The 18,974-nt window shown below is 45.4% G+C and overlaps 1 protein-coding gene across 1 annotated transcript in view; it reads left to right on the forward strand.

The window, feature by feature from the left end:
• Window positions 1-18,974, forward strand: part of cfap251 (cilia and flagella associated protein 251) — a 276,809-nt gene that overhangs the window by 181,895 nt on the left and 75,940 nt on the right. Inside the window, exons 12-15 of the mRNA XM_072495300.1 lie at window positions 9,939-10,189; window positions 10,906-11,057; window positions 13,696-13,857; window positions 18,767-18,951. Coding sequence (XP_072351401.1) covers window positions 9,939-10,189; window positions 10,906-11,057; window positions 13,696-13,857; window positions 18,767-18,951 — 750 coding nt within the window. The remainder of the gene's footprint in view (window positions 1-9,938; window positions 10,190-10,905; window positions 11,058-13,695; window positions 13,858-18,766; window positions 18,952-18,974) is intronic.

Consider the following 18,974-nt stretch of genomic DNA (forward strand, 5'->3'; position numbering starts at 1 on the left):
GCCAGGCCCGCATGATTCTTTGGGCCGGGAATCACATGGGTGAGAATTATAGTAGGTATGGACAAGTGTGGCCTTGATGTGATGGACCTCCCGGTGGGCCAAGGAAACTCCTTTAGGGAGTTGCCCCCAAAGTCCATCTGAGGCCCCCCCACAGTGCAAGACCTGCCCCCCCCCCCACCAGACCCCCCCCTCTCCCAGAGATCCTTAAATACAGAGACCCCCCCCCCAGAGACCCGCTAAATAATGGCAAACCCTCCCTCCCAGAGATCACCTAAATAAAGAGACCCCTGACTGGAAGCCCCCAGAAAAGAGACCTCTGTCTGGAAGCCCCCAGAAAAGAGCCCCCTGTCTGGAAGCCCCCAGAAAAGAGCCCCCTGTCTGGAAGCTGGAGAGAAGTCCAGACAGAGGCAGTGAAAAAAAATACTATTTTAACACCCACCTGGGCAATGCACCTGCTGGCTCAGACACAGGAAGTTCTTGTTAATTCCTGGAAAGAGAAAACCAGTCAGCTATGTTTAAGCCCCCTCAGATCCTTGAGCTGCAAGCCATTCATTCATTTCCCTAACCAGGCTGTGATTGATAGCTTCCACACATCCCAGCTGTCAGCTTTGCCCTGCTCATCTTCCTTCACGGTTGAGTAACTCTCAAGTGCTCTAACCATAATGTTTATAAACTTCAATTTTTGATTGACAGCTCCTGGCCAATTTCAAACAGATTTAAATGCTTTCTAATCACCTCCCTTCTCCCTTGAGTGGCTAGCTGGAAATTGACAGCCTAGATAGAGTGGACATGGAGAGGATGTTTCCACTAGTAGGGAAGACTAGAACCTGAAGGCCCAGCCTCAGACTGAAGGGACAATCCTTTAAAACTAAGATGAGGAGGAATTTCTTCAGCCAGAGGGTGGTGAATAAGTGGAACTCTTTGCCACAAAAGGTTGTGGAGGCCAAATCCAAAGACTGAGTGTCTTTAAGGCAAAGATAGATAGGTTCTTGATTAATAAGGGGATCAGGGGTTATGGGGAGGAGGAGAATGGGGATGAGAAACTTATCAGCCATGATTGAATGTGGAGCAGACTTGATGGGCCGAATGGCCTAATTCTGCTCCTATGTCTTATGATCTTATGGAAAGAACTTTTGGCCTGCTCTTTGTCACAGCGACTCTCTCTTGGTGATACAGGATTAGTCACATCCAGTAGGAAAACAGACCTGGAACTTGGAAGTGTGATTCATATATGTCCTGCTAGTGAGCTTGCAGCAAAGTAACTCAGCACGTTGAATCTCCTGCATTTTGGCAGAAGAGGCGGCAGATGCCATTAGTGTGGTGACGCAGCTGAATCAGAAATGTGCTCCCAGTGCAGGCGGCCATTTTGAGCGGCCAACCCGATCCTCCATTTTTTGCCCGCGATATGGCAAACGGCATTTGCCACTGCAATACCCTGCTTATTGAAAAACGTATGCCATCTGTAATGGCAGGAATCATTTTGCAACCCAATGTTATTCAAGGAGAAGGCCTGAACAAACAAAGAGTATCAGCGCTATTGATGAAGTGTGCCTAGAGGACACCATCTCCAGCGAAGACAAGGAGACTCAAGTCATACCAAATAACAATGAATTTGCACCAATGTGCAGCAATAGTGAATTGAAGGCAGGTAATTGTAAAGATAAATGGACAGTGCCATTAAAGATAAAGGGCACAGTGGTAACGGTCAAGCTCGACACTGGTGTTAGGGCTAACCTCATCAACCTGTCCGATGTCAAAACAAAAGCTACGATTTCAACCAAAAATAATTACCAGAACGGTATTCTAAGAGATTGTAATGGTAATGAAATCTCGTCGTTCGGTGTATGTGTGCTTGATGTCGATGTCAAAAACAAAATTCACAAATTGAAATTTTCTGTGGTGATGGCGGACCGTGAGTCCTTAATTGGAGTTGAGGCATGTGAGGAGCTACAGCTAGTCTGCCGAGTCTATAGTGCAGACAATGCTGCAACAGGCCCTCATCCCTCAGGAGACTCTATACTGAATAATTGCCCTGAAATTTTCCAAGGTTTTTGTACGTTACCATACATGTACAAGATCCAATTAAAGGAAGATGCGAAGCCTATGATTCATGCGCCGAGAACAAAATCTCTGTCCGAAATGGTTTACCCTGAATCCTCAGACTGTGACCCCTGGTTCTGGACACACCCAGCATCAGGAACACCTTCCCTACATCTACCCTGTCTACTCCAGTTTGAATTTTATAAGTCTCTATGAGATCCCCCCTCATTCTTCTGAACTCCAGCGAGAACAATCCTAACCTAGTCAATCTCTCCTCATGTGATAGTCCCGCCCTCCCTGGAATCAGTCTGGTAAACCTTCGCTGCACTCCCTCGAGAGCAAGAACATCCTTCCCCAGAAAAGGTGACCAAAACTGCACACAATATTCTAGGTATGTCCTCACCAAGGTCCTGTATAATTACAACAACATATCCCTGCTCCTGTACTCGAAACCTCTCGCAATGAAGGCCAACATACCATTAGCCTTCTTACCGCCTGCTGCACCTGCAGCATTTGGATGATATTATTATTTGGGGGTTGACCCAGGAAGGGCATGATAAACGGCTTCACAGGATCCTAAAAAAATCAAGAAAAACGGCCTGAAGTTGAACAGGGTGAAATGCCAAATCGGGGTGCACAGCATCACCTTCCTGTGAGACAAGCTGTCCGCACAAGGTGTTTAGCCCGATCAAGGCAAGATAAGGGCAATTCTGCAGATGCCCGCCCTACGCAAAAAAAGGCATTTTATGAATGCCAGGCATGATAAATATTGTGGGCAGGTTCATTCCAACTTGGCAACCAAAACAGCACATCTGAGGGAGACCTTAAAGAAAGATGTGACATTCCAGTGGCCCAGCAAACATGAACAAGAGGGCCGGCATTGCAGGTTTCACTTACCACGGCGCCAGTTCTCACGTTTTTTGACCCAGCCAAAAATACAAAAATCTCAACTGATGCATCACAGGTTTAGGGGTGGTCCTACTCCAGCAGGATCTGGAAGGAGACTGACTGCCAATGGCGTATGCTTCCTGGGCGATGTCTGACACTGAACGCACAAATCGAAAAGAGTGCCTCGGGCTCACTAATAGGCTAATGAAGTTCCACAGTTATGCGTATGGGCTCCCACCCTTCAATGTGGAGACTGACCACAGGTCACTGATCACCATCATAAAAACAAATCTTAGCGAGATGTTGCCAAGAATTCAGCAAATGATCATGAAGTTGCAGCAGGATGACTTCGAGTTGGTGTATACGCCGGGTAAACATCTTATAGTGGCTGACACACTTTCCGGAGCTACCGGCAATGAGGAACCACTCCAGCTGGATAAGGACATACAGGTCCACGTAAACATGGTGACAGAGTCTCTGCCAGTTTCGGACAAGGCAAAAATAATTAAAGAAGAAACTGTCAAGGACACTATCTTGCAGAAAGTGAGAAAGTATATCCACGAAGGATGGCGCAAAGGATCCTGTTCAAGTTTCTACAATATTCAAGCAGAATTAAGTGACGTGAATGGATATTTGCTGCGGAATCAGCGAATTGTGATTCCACAGTGATCCTCGTGAAGTTGCATGAAGGGCACTTGGGGATGGAAAAATGCAAGAGAAGAGACAGGGAGGCAGTCTATTGGCCTGGGATCAACCAGGACATTGAGGTGATGGTGGAGAACTGTGAAACATGCCAAAGATTTTAGTGCAGGCAGAGAACCTATGCAGACAGTCACAACTCTTGCCAGAAGGTTGGCATGGATCTTTTCCATTTAAATAGAAAGGAGTACCTTCTAGTCATAGACTATTTCTCTAACTACCTGAAGATAGCGCAGTTGTCGAATTCAACGGCAAGATGTGTTACTAAGAATGTCAAAGAAATTTTTGTGTGACACGGCATTCCGAATGTGGTCATGAGTGAAAATGGTCCTTGTTTTTGTCATAATATACACCAGTATATCATGGTGCAGACACGCACTGATGGACACACAGTGGGACCAATCAACACACACAACACCGCAGCCAATCACCAGTGAGAGCACACGCACTATAAAGACAGGGGGCATCAGAGTTCCCGCTCATCCGAGTTGCAGCTAGCTAGGAGGACAGAGCTCACAGCCTGTAACACAGACATTCACCATGTGCTGAGTGCATCGACTGGTTAGGACAAGGCAAAGGTCTTTAGTTAAAGCTAGTATCGTATTCACCCACAGTCTGAGTATGTTTAAACAGTTAATGATTCAATAAAATAGTGTTGCACTATTTCAAGTGTTGGTGACCTGTATGTGATCCAGAACACCCAACACATCATGGTACCAGAAGTTGAGGGATATTAGCACTTCCTAGACCTACCTGCAAGTGATCTGCCTTCCGCCAGCATTCCGTCATCCTGCAACATGGAGAACATCAGCCCGCCGCCGCCGCTCCGCATCGCCGGCAACCTCGGGGCCAACTGGAAGATTTTCAAACAGCGCTTCCAGCTCTTCCTCGAAGCCACAGACAGGGAGGGCGCCTCGGATACCAAAAAGATTGCTCTTCTCCTTTCCACGGCCGGGGACCATGCCATCTGTTTTGGGGCCACTGCTGTTTGTCATTTTTATAAATGACCTGGAGGAGGGCGTAGAAGGATGGGTGAGTAAATTTGCAGATTACACTAAAGTCGGTGGAGTTGTGGACAGTGCGGAAGGATGTTACAAGTTACAGAGGGACATAGATAAGTTGCAGTGCTGGGCTGAGAGGTGGCAAATGGAGTTTAATGTAGAGAAGTGTGAGGTGATTCACTTTGGAAGGAATAACAGGAAGACGGAGTACTGGGCTAATGGTGAGATTCTTGGCAGTGTGGACGAGCAGAGAGATCTCAGTGTCCATGTACACAGATCCCTGAAAGTTGCCACCCAGGCTGAGAGGGTTGGTTAGAAGGCGTATGGTGTGTTAGCTTTTATTGGTAGAGGGATTGAGTTTCGGAGCCATGAGGTCATGTTGCAGCTATACAAAACTCTGGTGCGGCCGCATTTGGAGTATTGCGTGCAATTCTGGTCGCCACATTATAGGAAGGATGTGGAAGCATTGGAAAGGAGATTTACCAGAATGTTGCCTGGTATGGAGGGAAGGTCTTATGAGGAAAGGCTGAAGGACTTGAGGCTGTTTTCGTTAGAGAGAAGAGGGTTGAGAGGTGACTTAATTGAGGCATACAAGATGATCAGAGGATTGGATAGGGTGGACAATGAGAGCCTTTTTCCTCAGATGGTGATGTCTAGCACGAGGGGACATAGCTTTAAATTGAGGGGAGATAGATATAGGACAGATGTCAGAGGTAGGTTCTTTACTCAGAGAGTAGTAAGGGCGTGGAATGCCCTGCCTGCAACAGCTCCAGGGTCCCAGGTTCGATTCCGGCTTGGGTCACTGACTGTGCGGAGTCTGCACGTCCTCCCCGTGTCTGCGTGGATTTCCTCCGGGTGCTCCGGTTTCCTCCCACAATCCAAAGATGTGCAGGTTAGGTGAATTGGCCAATGATAAATTGCCCTTAATGTCCAAATTGCCCTTGGTGTTGGGTGAAGGTGTTGAGTTTGGGTAGGGTGCTCTTTCCAAGAGCCGGTGCAGACTCAAAGGGCCGAATGGCCTCCTTCTGCACTGTAAATTCAATGATAATCTATGATTAATCTAGGACAAAGGTTCGGCACAACATCGTGGGCCGAAGGGCCTGTTCTGTGCCGTATTTTCTATGTTCTATGTAAGTAGTGGACTCGCCAACACTAAGGGCATTCAAATGGTCATTGGATAGACATATGGATGATAAGGGAATAGTGTAGATGGGCTTTAGAGTGGTTTCACAGGTCGGCGCAACATCAAGGGACGAAGGGCCTGTACTGCGCTGCAATGTTCTATGTTCTATCCACATTTTCAACTCTCTCACCTTTGCGGATGATGAAGATAAAACGAAGTTCAAGACGGTCCTCCTCAAGTTTGACACTCACTGCAGCGTAGAGGTGAATGAAAGTTTTGAGCGCTACGTGTTCCAGCAGCGTTTGCAGGGTAAGGATGAACCTTTCCAATCCTTTCTCACGCTCCTCCGCATCCTTGCGCAGTCTTGCAGCTACGGGCCCACCTCCGACTCCATGATATGCGACCAGATCGTTTTCGGTGTTCAGTCGGACCCCCTACGTCAGCAGCTCCTCAAAGTAAAGCAACTCACCCTAGCGACCGCCATCGAGATCTGTGTCTTACATGAAAACGCCACGAATCCGAATTCCCATATACAAGCGACTGAAACACCGCGGCAAGGTCCCCACGAGGCAGAACTGGTCCAAGTGATTGAGCACCTCCAGGGCCTCAGCCTGGATGAGGGCAGCCATTTTGCACGCTTTTCGCGGACTCCTGCGCTTGTGCGCACCAAACGAGGGGACGGCGACGTGGAAGAACGTAATGCCCAGGCGCGCACCACGCACGACCGCACCGCACATGCGCGGTGGCGCAGCGACCGTGCTGACGTCACGACGTGCGGCAACTGTGGCTCCGCCCATTTAAAGCAGCAATGCCCTGCAAAATCTCGACAATGCCTACGGTGTGGCAGACTTGGCCACTATGCTGCCTTCTGCCGAGCAGCTCAGCCTGCCACTTCATATCGCTTCAGCCAGCCTCGCAGGAATGTTCAGACAATTCAACCCACGGTCACCGAGTCCGATGCAGATCTCCCACACAGCAGTGAAACCGAGGACCCGAAGGCGTCTTTTCGACTCGGTGTCGTAACGAAAAACAGGCTGTCCCCGAAGCAAAGACACCAGCCGCTGTTGGTATACAGCATCGATCCAGACGATGAGTGGTGTGCCACCCTGACGGTCAACCGGTCCCAAATACGATTCCGCCTGGACACTGGTGCCTCCGCCAATCTCATGGCGTGGTCTGACTTCCAAAGCTTTCGTGTCAAACCAGCCATCCTTCCATCAGCCTGCCAGCTATTGGATTATAATGGCAACGTCATTCCTGCTAGCGGCTCGTGCCACCTTGAAGTGACACACAGGTCACGCAAAGCCATCCTTCCTTTCGAGACCGTGGGCTCCTCGAAAGACTCCCTGCTTGGCACACAGGCATGCAAGCTGTTGAACCTCGTTCAGAGAGTGCACTCTCTCTCTCCTTTTGACACGTCTGCCTTCCAGGATGCTGACTTCAGGGCGCAACTCGACGCCATCATCGACCAACACCACGACGTCTTCGAAGGTATGGGCACGCTCCCATATACTTACAAGATCCTACTCAAACAGAACACCACGCCTGTGGTGCATGCACCTCGCAGGGTCCCAGCACCCCTTAAGGACCGCCTCAAGCAGCAGCTGCAGGACCTCCAGGACCAAGGAGTAATCTCCAGCGTTACGGAACCAACCAACTGGGTCAGTTCCATATTGTGTGTAAAAAAGCCTTCCGGCGAGCTGAGAATTTGCATTGATCCCAAGGATCTGAATCGCAATATCATGAGGGAGCATTATCCAATTCCCAAGCGCGAAGAGCTCACATATGAGATGACTCGCGCCAAGCTCTTTACCAAACTCGATGCCTCGAAAGGATTCTGGCAAATCCAGCTCAACAAATCCAGCAGGAAACTGTGTACATTTAACACCCCCTTTGCCAGATATTGCTACAACAGGATGCCGTTTGGGATCATATCTGCTTCAGAAGTGTTCCACAGGATCATGGAACAAATGATGGAAGGCATTGAAGGTGTTTGCGTCTATGCCGACGCCATAATCATTTGGTCCACCACCCCACAGGAGCATGTCAGTCGCCTCCAGCGCGTGTTCAAACGCATACGTGAGCAGGGCCTACGCCTCAACAGAGCCAAATGCTCGTTTGGTCAGACGGAACTCAAGTTCCTAGGGGACCACATCTCTCCATTCGCGCTCGTGGGCTCCCGACCCACCCTTGAGGTGGTCAACCAGAATTCGTCGCCCACCTCAGAGACTTAATTTGTGAACTTTGTGGACTTATGGACTTTCTGATTTGTTCTTTTCTTCCGTTTAATCGTTCAAGTGGTTTGTATATAGTGTTCATCTCATTATTCTTGTGACACACTGTTTTTCTGCACCAGGCACCTTCCCATGTAAATAGCTTAGTTTTCATGTACATAGTCCTGTAAATATTTCGCGCACACGTAGTCAGGAACATTCACCAGACACTATTTATTGCCACGCAGGTACATTTTTTATAAAAGGGGGGATGTCATAATATACACCAGTATATCATGGTGCAGACACACACTGATGGACACACAGTGGGACCAATCAACACACACAACACCGCAGCCAATCACCAGTGAGAGCACACGCACTATAAAGACAGGGGGCATCAGAGTTCCTGCTCATTCGAGTTGCAGCTCGCTAGGAGGACAGAGCTCACAGCCTGTAACACAGACATTCACCATGTGCTGAGTGCATCGACTGGTTAGGACAAGGCAAAGGTCTTTAGTTAAAGCTAGTATCGTATTCACCCACAGTCTGAGTATGTTTAAACAGTTAATGATTCAATAAAATAGTGTTGCACTATTTCAAGTGTTGGTGACCTGTATGTGATCCAGAACACCCAACACATCAGTTTTGACTGCAATGAGTGGACATAATGCGCGCAGCAGTATGATTTCCAACATGTTACTTCCAGTCCGCATTACCCTCAGTCAAATGGCAAGGCTGAAAAGGGAGTGCATATCGTCAAGCAGATCCTAAGAAAGCACTGGACAGCGATGATACATATCTTGCGTTCCTCAGCTATCATTCAGCACCACTAATCACTCTCGCCTGCTCAAATGCCGCTAACAGGCAACTGCAAACGACTCTATCATGTTTTCCTCATGAGCCCGTGAACCATTCATTAACAAGACAATTGACCTCTCAGAAAAGGAGGCAGAAGGGATTCGATGATAGGTCTGCCAAAATACTTCAACTTCTGCAGCCAGAGGATACGGTGAAAGTAGAAGACTCCAAAGGATATGGATGGTCTAAATAGGCAAAGGTACTGCGACAAGCAGGTCCAAACTCATTATTACGGATGAAGGTGCTGTCTTGAGAAGGAATAGAAGAGCTTTGCTCAAAGTACAACAACCGTTTGTGAAGTAACCACCAGAAGAAGCATACAAAAATCCTAAAACATCTGAAGAACATACGGAACAAATTCAACAAGAGGATGATACATCAATACACGAAGAACATCAAACTCAAGCAACAAACACGAAAGAACATGAAGAACCTTTGCAAGTTCAGCAGACACTGAGAAGGTCTACAAGGATAAGGCGCAAGCCAGAAAGACAACTTGTGACAGACTGCAAAAAATTCTGAACATGTTAATAGTTAGGCACATTATGGTGAAATGTAACAAATTAATTTAATGTATGTAAATAATTTCATTTTCCTAAGGAAAGGGGATGTGATGATATGCAAAAAGCCAGTTTATACATAATGTTATGCACAACCTCCGACCACTAGGTGGCAGTGCAAACTCACCACATGACCCTGTGGCTGGGAAGTTGGGAGTAGGTCGTGCTGGAGGATAGCTGTATTTTGCAGTAGCTCTACAATAATTAAGTAGTGTTAGTAGTTTATTATTTTATTTATCCTAGTTATCTTATCACACAGTTGTTTCATAATAAATTGTTCAAAATAGATGTTCTGTAGTCCATCATTAACATCAGCCAGTCTACAGGACATGGCAAAATACAGCCCATCAAGTGGGCGATATACATTGCTTCTGACTAGTTTAAACCATTTTAAACATCTATTTGTTAATATTTACTAATGTTTCCAACCTATTTATGTTTCTTCATGGTGTCTCAACATATTAACATTTGAAAAACAGAATTTCTCTTGTTGCCTAAGTAAGAAATTATTTCCTTAATTGATACGCTTTTTTGTGTGTTTTGTTCTACGTAGAAACTTTGTTGTAGCAACAGTTGATGCGACAGTCGCTCATGTAACTGGAGACGGCTGCAAACTTGAAGTGTTGTTGCAGGAGCATGGTGCAGCGATACATGCTATAGCATGTAATCCTGCTCAACCTCTCATTTGTATGGGAAGCTATTGTGGGCTCCTGAAGGTCTGGGACTATGAGAAGAAGGAACCCCTCTGCAGCAGACTCTTTGGAAGAGGAAACTATATTCAGTGTGTGACTTATAATAAAACAGGTATTAAATTCACAATCTTCATCAAGTGCTCTGAGATCAGATGTGAAGTGCAACAGTAAAACTCCCTCCACTCTGCCCCAACATAAGCCTCAGAACAATATCCATTGATGCACGAGTGTGATAATTTTCTACTTTCCACACCATCCATCTGAGTATTTCTGTCACTAAGGCCACTAATTAGTGATGAACTACATGTTAATTAAGAATGGCCTAGATTTTCCAAATGCCATTATTTTAATTCAAGCAACAACACAAATGGGTTATCAGCGTTAAAATGATGCCAATCAGAAAACTTGCTGTTGGGGCGGCACGGTGATAGTGGTTAGCACTGCTGCCTACGGTGCTGAGGACTCTGGTTCGATCCCGGCTCCGGGTCACTGTCTGAGTGGAGTTTGCACATTCTCCCCATGTCTGCGTGGGTTTCAACCCCACAACCCAAAGATGTGCAGGGTAGGTGGATTGGCCACGCTAAATTGCCCCTTCATTAGAAAAAAAGAATTGGGCACTTTAAATTTAAAAAATAAGAAAATCTGGCTGTTGAAATTGGTCTACACCAGGAACATGAAAGGGGTTTATTGTGAATTAGCACCCATGCTTTACACTGCATCCTTTCTACGTCCGAAATACATGAACATTTAATGGAAAAAGTAAATTTGACCCGTATGTTCTCTGTATACATTTTCATTGGCTAAATACCATTTTGTTACTCCCCATAGGTACACTGTTGGGAGTTGGACTTACCGATGGATGTGTTCACATCCTTGATGCGCTTTCTCTAAATGATGAGTTACCAGAACCTTTCCAGTATGCCAGGGATGCTGTTACTCAGATCGCCTTCTCGCATAATTCCAATTACCTAGCAACGATAGTGAGTTATTGGAATATTCCATGGTTGCTTAGACTAATCGATAAAAGAACTTGGTACAAATGCATGTATACCCGGATCTTGCTGTGAGCAGCAAAGGAACTGATTTTGCCATTTACCTCATGTACAGCTGCCCATAGATTTTCAGTGGGCTTGCCCATGTAGAGTTTGAGTCTTCCAGCAGCAATTTGAAGTCAACACTCTCTGCAGGGAATCTGTTGCAGGGTGGCACAGTGGTTAGCACTGCTGCCTCACAGCGCCAGCGACCCAGGCTCAATTCCAACATCGGATGACTGTGCGGAGTCTGGACTTTCTTCCCATGCCTGCGTGGACTTCCTCCGGGTGCTCCGGTTTCCTCCAATAGTCCAAAGATGTGCAGGTTAGATGGATTGGCTATGCTAAATTGTCCCTAGGTGGGTTTACGGGGATAAGGTGGGGAATTGTGTCGACGTAGGATGCTCTTTCAGAGGGTCAGTGCAGACTCGATGGGCCGAATGGCCACCTTCTGCACTGTAGTAATTCTGTGTTGCGTCTGAAAGTAGGGAAGCCAGCAGAGAAGCTGCTTGGCTAATTAGATTGCAGAATCTTCATAGAGAATAAAGCAGGAAGTAAAAGACAGAAAATATATTACATTTAGGTCATTGTACTGGAAGTGAAATAAAGATTGGGTCATACACATGGGATTAGGTAAAAGACATAAAAGAAAAAAACATAAAAAACTATATAAAATTCAATTTTTAAAAATCTGCAAAATTGATTTTCTACTAAGCAAATCAGATTTCACCCTTGTAAAATTATTTCTTGGGGCTAGCGGAGTTCTTCAGGAGTAAGTATGACTCGCTACATGATTAAGTACCCAGTTACTCCTAATTTAGGGTAACACGGTAACACAGTGGTTAGCACAGTTGCTTCACAGCTCCAGGGTCCCAGGTTCGATTCCCGGCTTGGGTCACTGTCTGTGCGGTGTCTGCACGTTCTCCCCGTGTGTGCGTGGGTTTCCTCCGGGTGCTCCAGTTTCCTCCCACAGTCCAAAGATGCCCAGGTTAGGTGGATTGGCTATGATAAATTGCCTGTAGTATCCAAAGGGTTGCTGGGTTGGGGGGATGGAGTGGAGGTGTGGGCTTGGGTGGGGTGTTCTTTCCGGAGGCCCAGAGGCCTCCTTCTGCACTGTACATTCTATGGTTCTATGATTCCCTCAATGAATTGGAACAAGGCTTAAGTTTTCCATCAGTCTTTATAATTATACTGGGTAATTAATATAATATCACATTGTGAAAAAGATCTCTGTGAGGTTCCATGAGCAAAAACCCCAAAGTACACCCTGTGGACAGCAATGCCTGGATTTTGGTATTTCACTACATATGTGTGGATTGCAGAAGTTGCAGTTTTAGCCAATAATAGCAGTGAGCATTATTAGCACAGCAAAGTTCAGGCCAATATGGTGAACCACAATAAATCTAAGCCTAATTTATTTACAGTATAGTGAATTAAATTTAATGTAACGTTAAGTACTTTATAAGTTTTATTTTTCTATTCCTCTTTCAAATCTCATACATGAAATGAAAATCACTTATTGTCACAAGTAGGCTTCAAATAAAGTTACTGTGAAAAGCCCCTAGTTGCCACATTCCAGCGCCTATTCGGGGAGGCTGGTATGGGAATTGAACCCATGCTGCTGGCCTGCCTTGGTCTGCTTTAAAAGCCAGCTATTTAGCCCATTGTGCTAAACCAGCCTTCAAACATCCTGATGAAGCGGAAAGCAGATTAAATATTTCCAGTCCGTTACTATTCTGTAGACATTAGGATGTACTTGGCAGTGTCTTATGTGGGAACCATCTAACCAAGTGAGCTATGGGAGAAGTTGGCAGTCCAACTGCTCATTTAATAAAGAATAGATCAACATTTGTTAGGTTGAATCTCGAATCAGTTTTTAGCCAGCTGATCACAGAAAGGACATTAAAATGACCACTCCCCAGTGATCCTCTGCTATAAAGTGTTTATGTGCTTGCTGCAAAAGGCCAAGGATTGGGTTCAGCTGTGATTACTCTTGTGTAGAATAGCATAGCAACATTCATTATGTAAATTCACATTTGAAGAATAACCACTTCAATAAAGTATTGGGTTGACCAGCACATTGTGGAACCATGTCCCAATTGGAATCTATACCGTCACAAGTGCCATGCTTCAACTCAACACCTGTCCAAATTGGCACACCATTATCTTTCATTAGGCTGGAAGTCCTTACCTTTCATTAGGCTGGACATCATCTTACTGGCAATAAAAATAGTTAAGAGAAAATCTTGTTTACTAATTCTGGTTTGTTCAGAGAGACTCTGTAGATTGTGCTTAGTAGGGTAGATATGGATCTCAGGTAATAGCTCAACCATCTATGATGTCCTGGTTTTATATGGTCAAAAACTTGCATAATATGCTATACTGCAATAATGAATGATATTACTTTTTTACAGTTTTAAAATTTAATTTTCTATTTCAACATTGCTGCATACAATGATTTATGCTACACAAAATATATTTATTGCCTGAGAAGCAGTTACATAATCCAATAAGCAGTTTATTCCAGCTACATAATAAATCCTGGTTTGTACAGTGGCTCTTGTAATGATTTATTATTTTTGTGCAGGATTCTAAAACCGCAGTAACAGTATTTCTGTTTAAGGAGAAGTCTTGGGATTACTTAGGAAGGCAAAATGCACATTTTAAACCTATTCAAAATCTCATGTTTGGGATATATTTGGACAGCAATCAACCCAGACTATTGTCTCTTGGAGAGGACAGAGTTCTGGTAGGTAACTTATATTTTGGCCAGGCTCCTTTTATGCATTAAAGTCCATTCCTTTGACATAGTTCATAATAATAACTTAAATGTTTGTTCAAACCCGAAGTAAGATTTGACTGAAAGTAATCATCTGTTATTGATTAGCAAACGATAAAGCAACTGAAAAATATTGTAAATGCACTGCTAGATTCACTAACCTCTAAGCATGATCTCTGCTTGATGAAATTAGATTTTCACTGTATATGCAAATTATAAAAAGAAACAGAAAGAGAACAAAGAACAATACAGCACTGGAACAGGCCCTTCGGCCCGCCAAACCTATCCCGGTCATGATACCACCTTTGGCCAAAACCCTCAGCACTTCCTAGTGCTGTATCCCTCTATACCCATCCTATCCATGTATTTGTTGAGATGCCTTTTGAACGTAGTTCATGTATCTGCTTCCACAACCTCTCCTGGCAGTGCGTTCCAGGCACTTGCTTACCCTCTGTGTAAAAAACCTGCCTTGCACATCTCTAAACTTTGGTCCACGGACCTTAAACCTATGCCCACTAGTGACTGATCCATCCATCCTGGGAAAGAGTGCCTGCCCATCCACTCTATCCATGCCCCTCATAATCTTGTAGACCTCTATCAGGTCGCCCTTCAACCTCCGTCGTTCTAATGAAAACAGACCGATTCTATTCAGCCTCATTGCATAGCTAACATCCTCCAGATTAGGCAACATCCTGGTAAACCTCCTCTGCACCCTCTCCAAAGCCTCCACATTCTTCTGGTAGCGTGGCAACCAAAAGTGTGTGCAATATTCCAAGTGTGGCCATACCTATGTTCTATACAATTGTAGCATGACTTGCCAGTTTTTATACTCGATGCCCTGTTCAATGAAGGCAAGCATTCCATTTGCTTTCTTGACTACCTTGTCCACTTGTGTTGTCACTTTCAAAGATCTGTGGGCCTGTACTTCCAGATCTCTCTGGCTTTCTATATTCCTAAGAGTCATGTACTGTATATTTCCCCTCTATGTTAGACCTACCAAAATGCATTACCTCACATTTGTCTGGATTAAACTCCATTTGCCATTTCTCTGCCCAAATCTCCAACCTATCTATGTCCTGCTGTATCCTCTGACAATCCTCAACACTATCTGTCACTCCACCAACCTTGGTGTCATCCGCAAACTTACTAATCAGACCAGCTACATTTTCCTCCAAATTGTTTATGTATACTACAAACAACAGAGGCCCCAGCACCGATCCCTGTGGAACACCACTAGTCACACCTTCCATTCAGAAAAGCACTGTCGTGGAAATCATAATAAAGACAAATTCCTCGAGGTTTGATTTAACGAAATTTATTTACACAAATATATTTGCGGAGAGAGAGTGTTCCAGCTGCAAAAGCTAGTGCACTGCACTCTGAGATGCGGTTGAAGACAGCATGTTTTATAGTCTGAAATCACAGTTTGAAGTAAACAGGCATGTTTATATTAAATAGACCTTGGAAAGTACGTAAGCTGAAATACGTAGTACGTATGTTCTTGCCCTTGGCTAAAAACAATTCGAGTACACATTTTGTTATCTTTCGGAGGACAATGTGTTTTCATAATAAGGCCAAGACCAGAATATTTCAGCATTTTTGCTAAAAAGCAGTGTTAACTATAGTCAAGCATTTCCCACCATGCTTCTAAATTGGCAACTCATCAATTTCCCTTCCACAAGCACCCTTCTACTGCTACCCCCTGCCTTCTGCGACCGAGCCAGTTCTGTATCAATCTTACCACCTCACCTCTGATCTCGTGTGACTTCACCTTTTGCACCAGTCTGCCATGAGGCACCTTGTCAAAGGCTTTACTAAAGTCCATGTAAACAACATCCACTGCCCTCCCCTCATCAATCATCTTTGTCACCTCCTCAAAAAACTCGATCAAGTTAATGAGGCATGATCTCTCCTTCACAAAACCATGCTCTCTATCGCTAATGTGTCCATTTGTTTCCAAATGGGTATATACCCTGTCCCTGAGAATTCTCTCCAATAATTTATCTACTACCGACGTGAGGCTCACCGGCCTATAGTTTCCTGCTACCTTTCTTTTTTTTATACATGTTTTTTATTGGGTTTTTGAACAAATTATATTTGCCGTTATGTACACAGGATATGATATGTATATATATATTTAGAAGAGAAGGGCACACACACACAAATCACAAAGGGAAAGAAAAAAAAAGAAAAAAGGTAACAACATGAGAGAAATACAAAATCAATTATTTACACACATAAGTAGGCATCTATTTGGGGGGTGGAGCGGAGACTGGGGGGGGGCGCAGATATACATTTGTGTGCCGGCGAGACAATTACCGAGGGCAATACTCAAATGGGTCTGGTGCTGGTGTTGTCCCTTGCTTCTCCCGGACAGATTTCGCTGCCGTTGTCGTCTCGTGCTCACTTCCGCTTTAGACGGCCCTCCCGTCTTCTGCCTGTTTTCTCCTTTTTCTCTGTTCCTGTGGATGCCAAGTTTGTTAACGTTTCCCTGCCTCCCCCCCTCCCCCCCACAACCTCCCTGGCTCTCCTCTAATGTTCCCTGTCTCATCCCTCTTCCCCCCTCCCCCTCTCCCACTCCCCTGTGGTTCGCCTTTCCTTCCTCTTAGATTTAGCAGTCCCGTCCCCCCCTCTCCCGGTCTATCTCTCCCTCTCATGCTTTGGCTACTGTCCCCTGGTTCTTGGCTACCTGGCTATTAGTTCTTGGCTACCTGGCTATTTCCTGCTACCTTCCTTGAACAGAGGTACCACATTAGCTGTTCTCCAGTCCTTTGGGATCTCACCTGTAGCCAATGAGGATATAAAGATGTAAGTCAAGCGCCCAGCAATTTCCTCCCTTGCTTCCTTCAGTATTCTGGGATAAATCCCATCCGGCCCAGGAGACTTATCTACCTTAATGTCTTTTAAAACACCGATTATCTCCTTTTTGATGTCAACATGACCTAGACTATCCACACACCCTACCCAAGAATCATCTTCCACAAAGTCCTTGGGCTGGATTCTCTGTTTTTGGGACTATGTCTCCACGCCGTTGTGAAAACTGTGGTCTTTTACCCCTTGGAAACTGGCGTCAAAAGACCATAGATTCACCATCTTGCAGGGGGCTAGCAGGCAGCTGTCGTGAAGCTCGCAGTTCCAGCTGCCGATATGGCCCCCCCCCCGCACTTCAGGGTCAGAGGCCGCGCATGTGCACGGCGGCGGCCTCCAGCGGCCACGCCGTGCTCCATGGCGGACTCAGCCCGCGGACCTGGACCGCCAAAATAATGCCCCGCATCGGCCACTCGCCCGACCCGGGCCGCCCGCACACATAGCCCCCAGTCCCGAATGAGGCCCGCCCTGTCCTCCGAACGGCCCTCCCCCGATTGTGGTGGCCACGGACTGAGTCCGCAGCCGCCTCGTGAGTATCCTGGATGATTAGAACCACGCCGTTGGGAATTCGGCCAGTTGGGGACGAAGAATAGCGGGGTGGGCCTCAGGCAATGGCCTGAGGCAGTGGATACACGGCGTCGCCACTTTTCGGGGGGCGGAGAATAGCGAAACTGGCACCAGCCCCGATTTCGTGTGGGAAAACAGATTCTCTACCCCGTCGCTGAACGAGATTTTGCCATCGGGATGCGGAGAATCCGGCCCCTTTTCTTTGGTGAACACTGATGCAAAGTACTCATTTAGTACCTCACCTATTTCCTATGGCTCAACACATAGATCCGCCCCACTGTCCTTAAGTGGTCCAATCCTTTCCCTGGTCACCCTCATGCTTTTTATGAATGAAAAGCTTTTGGATTCACCTTAATCCTACTGGCCAAGGATTTTATTGACCCCTCCTAGCCCTCTTAATTTCCCGCTTAAGTACCTTCCTACTTTCGTTATACTCCTCAAGGGTTTCGACTTTTCCCACCCTTCCAGACCATATAAAAGCCTCCTTTTTCTTTTTGACTAGGTTCACAATATCCCTCGTTATCCAAGGCTCCCTAAACTTCCCATATTTATCCTTGTTCTCTCAGGAACGTGACTTTCCTGAATCCTAATCAACTGTCGCATGAAAGACTCCCACAAGTCCGATGTTGATTTACCCTCCAATAGCTGCACCCAATCCAAATTCTTCAATTCCTGTCTAATGTTATCATAATTTTCCTTTCCCCAGTTTAGCACCTTAACCCTCATCCCTATCCAAAAGTATCCTAAAACTTACGAAATTGTGGTCACTACTTCCAAAATGTTCCCCTACTGACCCCTCAACCACCTGTCCAGGATCCTTCCCAATACCAGGTCCAGTACTGCCCCTTCCCTAGTTGGACTATCTACATATTGTATCACGAACCCTTCCTGGATACACCTTACAAACTCTGCCCCATCCAAGCCCCTATCACTAAGTGAGTCAAGAGAGAAAAATATTAATTGTAATTTCTTGCAACTATTTCATCTTTCTAAAAGGTTTACTGATGTTAACATATTTCAAATTGAGGTAGAAGTATGTTTTCATTTTTGGATCATTTGGTGGTGAATGCCCACCTCAGGCCCCTCCGACTTAGGTTGGGCTCTTTGCAGTTCATCTCACCCAGATGCCTTTCCTGATGTGGCATCATTACTGGTAAGAATCCAACATACATGGGAACTCTCCTTAGCTCTCACTTTGAGTTACTAGATTTTTTTTCTGGTAGTAATTGCTTTGCATAATTTATTGATTATTCTTCATTGTTTATTTGAGTTTTTCCATAATTGACTGCCATGCACTTTTTATTGTGTTTCACCTATTTCATTTTCATTGCTTTATGTTTGCTGTTGTAGATGACACCTTACAACATCTCTTCTCGTTTAAAAAAATAAGTTGCGGTAGCTTATGCAAAACTTATTAAAAAAATTTTTTTTTTTAATTTATCAGGTGGAGTACGATCTGGCTCATAGTACTGAGGATGATCTAAAGATATTGAGTAATGAAAGAATAGAACAAAGTGCTGTCCCTGCATGCATGGCCTGGTACCCACCGATCAGTAAAGAGAGCTTTATTATCACAGCCAACAACCAGTATAAGCTAAAGCTCTACAATGCCACTACCAAGATGTGCAGGTTTGTGAAAACCATTTGTACAG

Source organism: Scyliorhinus torazame, chromosome 1, assembly GCF_047496885.1.
Source record: "Scyliorhinus torazame isolate Kashiwa2021f chromosome 1, sScyTor2.1, whole genome shotgun sequence".
Lineage (NCBI taxonomy): Eukaryota > Metazoa > Chordata > Chondrichthyes > Carcharhiniformes > Scyliorhinidae > Scyliorhinus > Scyliorhinus torazame.